At 39.1% G+C, this 2,613-nt stretch overlaps 1 protein-coding gene across 1 annotated transcript in view; it reads right to left on the reverse strand.

The window, feature by feature from the left end:
• Nucleotides 1-2,613, reverse strand: part of LOC116086462 (transmembrane protein 45A-like) — a 54,264-nt gene that overhangs the window by 37,199 nt on the left and 14,452 nt on the right. The window contains exon 3 of the mRNA XM_031364718.1: nucleotides 640-846. Within this exon, the coding sequence (XP_031220578.1) occupies nucleotides 640-790 (151 nt within the window). The 5' untranslated portion in view covers nucleotides 791-846. The remainder of the gene's footprint in view (nucleotides 1-639; nucleotides 847-2,613) is intronic.

Consider the following 2,613-nt stretch of genomic DNA (forward strand, 5'->3'; position numbering starts at 1 on the left):
TTCATAATCGATCTACATTCTCATGTCTTCATTGAGGACCTCTTCCTCGTCCACCACAGTCATTTTAGGAAACAAATAAACAAAACATATGATTTCTCTTGCATTTATCTTTCAAAATTAGGACTTCCAATTCTAAAATGCTTGAATTTTGCAGACTCTACTTGGGACATGCTAGCAAAGTTCTACTGTATCAGTGATTTGAAAGCTAGTTGGTAGGCAGTGAACATGGTAACAGCTGGTTACCCCATTTGAGGATTCATGTTTCCATTACTCTGGGCATAATTTTCTTTCATTGTTAAAAATATTTTTTAATAAAGATAATTGCTAAGAAAGCAAAGAAGTATCAAAGATATTAGTGATTCTTCAGGACAAATGTGAAACACTAGTAAATAGCATTAAATGGTTGTATATGCCAATATTGCAGGATGAGTCAGTAGAGAAGAAAAGCCATTGGCATGCTACAGAGCATATCCAAATATCTTAATAAGGCTGGAATACTTTGCCCTGTCAACCAATACTGCACTAATAAAACAGAAAAATATTTCATTATATAAGACTTATTATTACCCATGTGCTTACTATTAGCTACAATTACAGAAAGAAAAGGGGAGGGGAACAAACCTCCTCCCACATACTTACCTTCCACAAAGAAGATATTTGATGTCATTAACTTGACCAAAGAGACTGGCAGTGAACTAATGGTGAAACATAAGATCTTGGTCATACCCACCATTAGAACGACCACATACAAAATGACATGTTGCCAGTACCGGATTTTGGCCAACAGCATTTCTTTATGTGGTAAACTTTTTGTTTCTTTAAACGTAGAAAAAAGACCAATTATTCCTGTGGAAAAATCATGCAACAGTTTTAGCAACATTCTACATGATTTTTACCTGGCTTAGTTCAGTTTGCTGTGTCCTCTTAAAACATTGCTTCCTCTCTTGGTGGTTTCCTAACAGCTGTGTAGTGACACCTTAGACTTCCTTAGAGGTTCAAATGCTCACTAAGAAAACAAATTTTAGTCTAAACCAATGCTCATAACTTTGCTTCAGGTGTCTATCCCAACGTAGTGTGCAAGGTTTATGATACTGTCTTATAGAAGCTGACTGCTCATTTCTTAGCTACTAGACTTTTGGATAGCCATTAAGTAAAAGATTGGCCTTGGTTCCTGAGTTCAAAACCAAAATTAAGATTTGTCTTCCTCCAGCTGAGGATAAGCAAAAAGCCCCAGTCACTATAGCATGTGGTATAATCAGTCATGCAATCACTTCAGCTTTTTCAGAGATGGCTTGCTTACTAACATATATAAGTTTGCAGATAAGTTATTCTCTTTGGAAACAATGTAAATAATATTTAAACATGTAATGGAAAATAGAAGGTTGCAACAGACAGATTACAAAGAAACTAAAAACAGACCATTTTAATGGAATTCACCAAAACAATGAAAAGACCTCATAAATTATATGGCCTAATGATTTTCTCTAATTCAAGAAATTAGGAAAAATAAGAGGGTTCCTCAGCCTTGAGCACACTCCATAACCACTCAGCAAGGGTTTATTGAAGCTTTTCAACAATCACTTGATTATCTCTCTATCACTAGCAAAATAGCTTCTAATAGGGAATATTCTTTCAGAACCAAAAAAAATTGATATGAAATTATTTTAGAGGATCCAAGCAATTTCGCAAAGAAAATTCATCATGATTTAATTGGGTAAATGAAATACTACAATTAATTTATTAAGAAAGAAGCCTTCCAATCGAGGACACTTGAATCTCACTTAGAAGGGGGACTAAAATAGTCATAAGAGGCAGATAGAGGGAGGGGTCTGGGAGAGAGGGGAATGGGAAGGGGAATGGTGGGTTCAGGATCAGGTGTGGGGAAGAACAGGAGAGATGGCTACAACTGACAGGGGTGAAGAGGTGGGGGCATCAGCAGGAAGATACAGAGACCTGGGATAAAGGAGGTGCCCAAGAATCAATGAGGATGACCTTAGCTTTGACTCACTACACTGGGGCTATGGAACTTGAAGAGGCCACCTCTGGTATGTAGGCAGGAAGTCCAGTGAACCTACAGAGACACCAACTTACTCACAAAACTTTCAAGCCTAAATTTATCCTGTCTACAAGAAATGCAGGCACAAAGGATGGAACAGAGACTGAGGGAATGGCCAACCAAAACCCGGCCCAACTTGAGACTCATCCCACTGACAAGCACTAATCCTTAACACTATTAATGATACTTTGTTATGCTTGCAGTCAGGAACATGATGTCCTCTGAGAGGCACCACCCAGAAGCTGACTCAGACAGATGCAGACACCCACAGCCAAACAGTGGATGGAGCTTAGGGAATTGGAAAAAGGATTGCAGGCCCCAGTGAAGATAGGAACTCTACAGGAAAACAGAGTCAACTAATCTGGATTCTTGGGTTCTCAGAGACTGAACCACCAACCAAAGAACATACATGGACCTAAGACTCCCTGCACATCTGTAGCAGATGTGCAGCTTGGTCTTCATGTAGGTTCCAGACAAGTAGAATGGGGGCTATCTCAAGAGCTGCTGCCTGTATCCCAAAAGCTGGGGAGCCTTGTCTGGCCTCAGTGAAAAAGCTT

This window comes from Mastomys coucha, unplaced genomic scaffold (assembly GCF_008632895.1).
Source record: "Mastomys coucha isolate ucsf_1 unplaced genomic scaffold, UCSF_Mcou_1 pScaffold12, whole genome shotgun sequence".
NCBI classification, from domain to species: domain Eukaryota; kingdom Metazoa; phylum Chordata; class Mammalia; order Rodentia; family Muridae; genus Mastomys; species Mastomys coucha.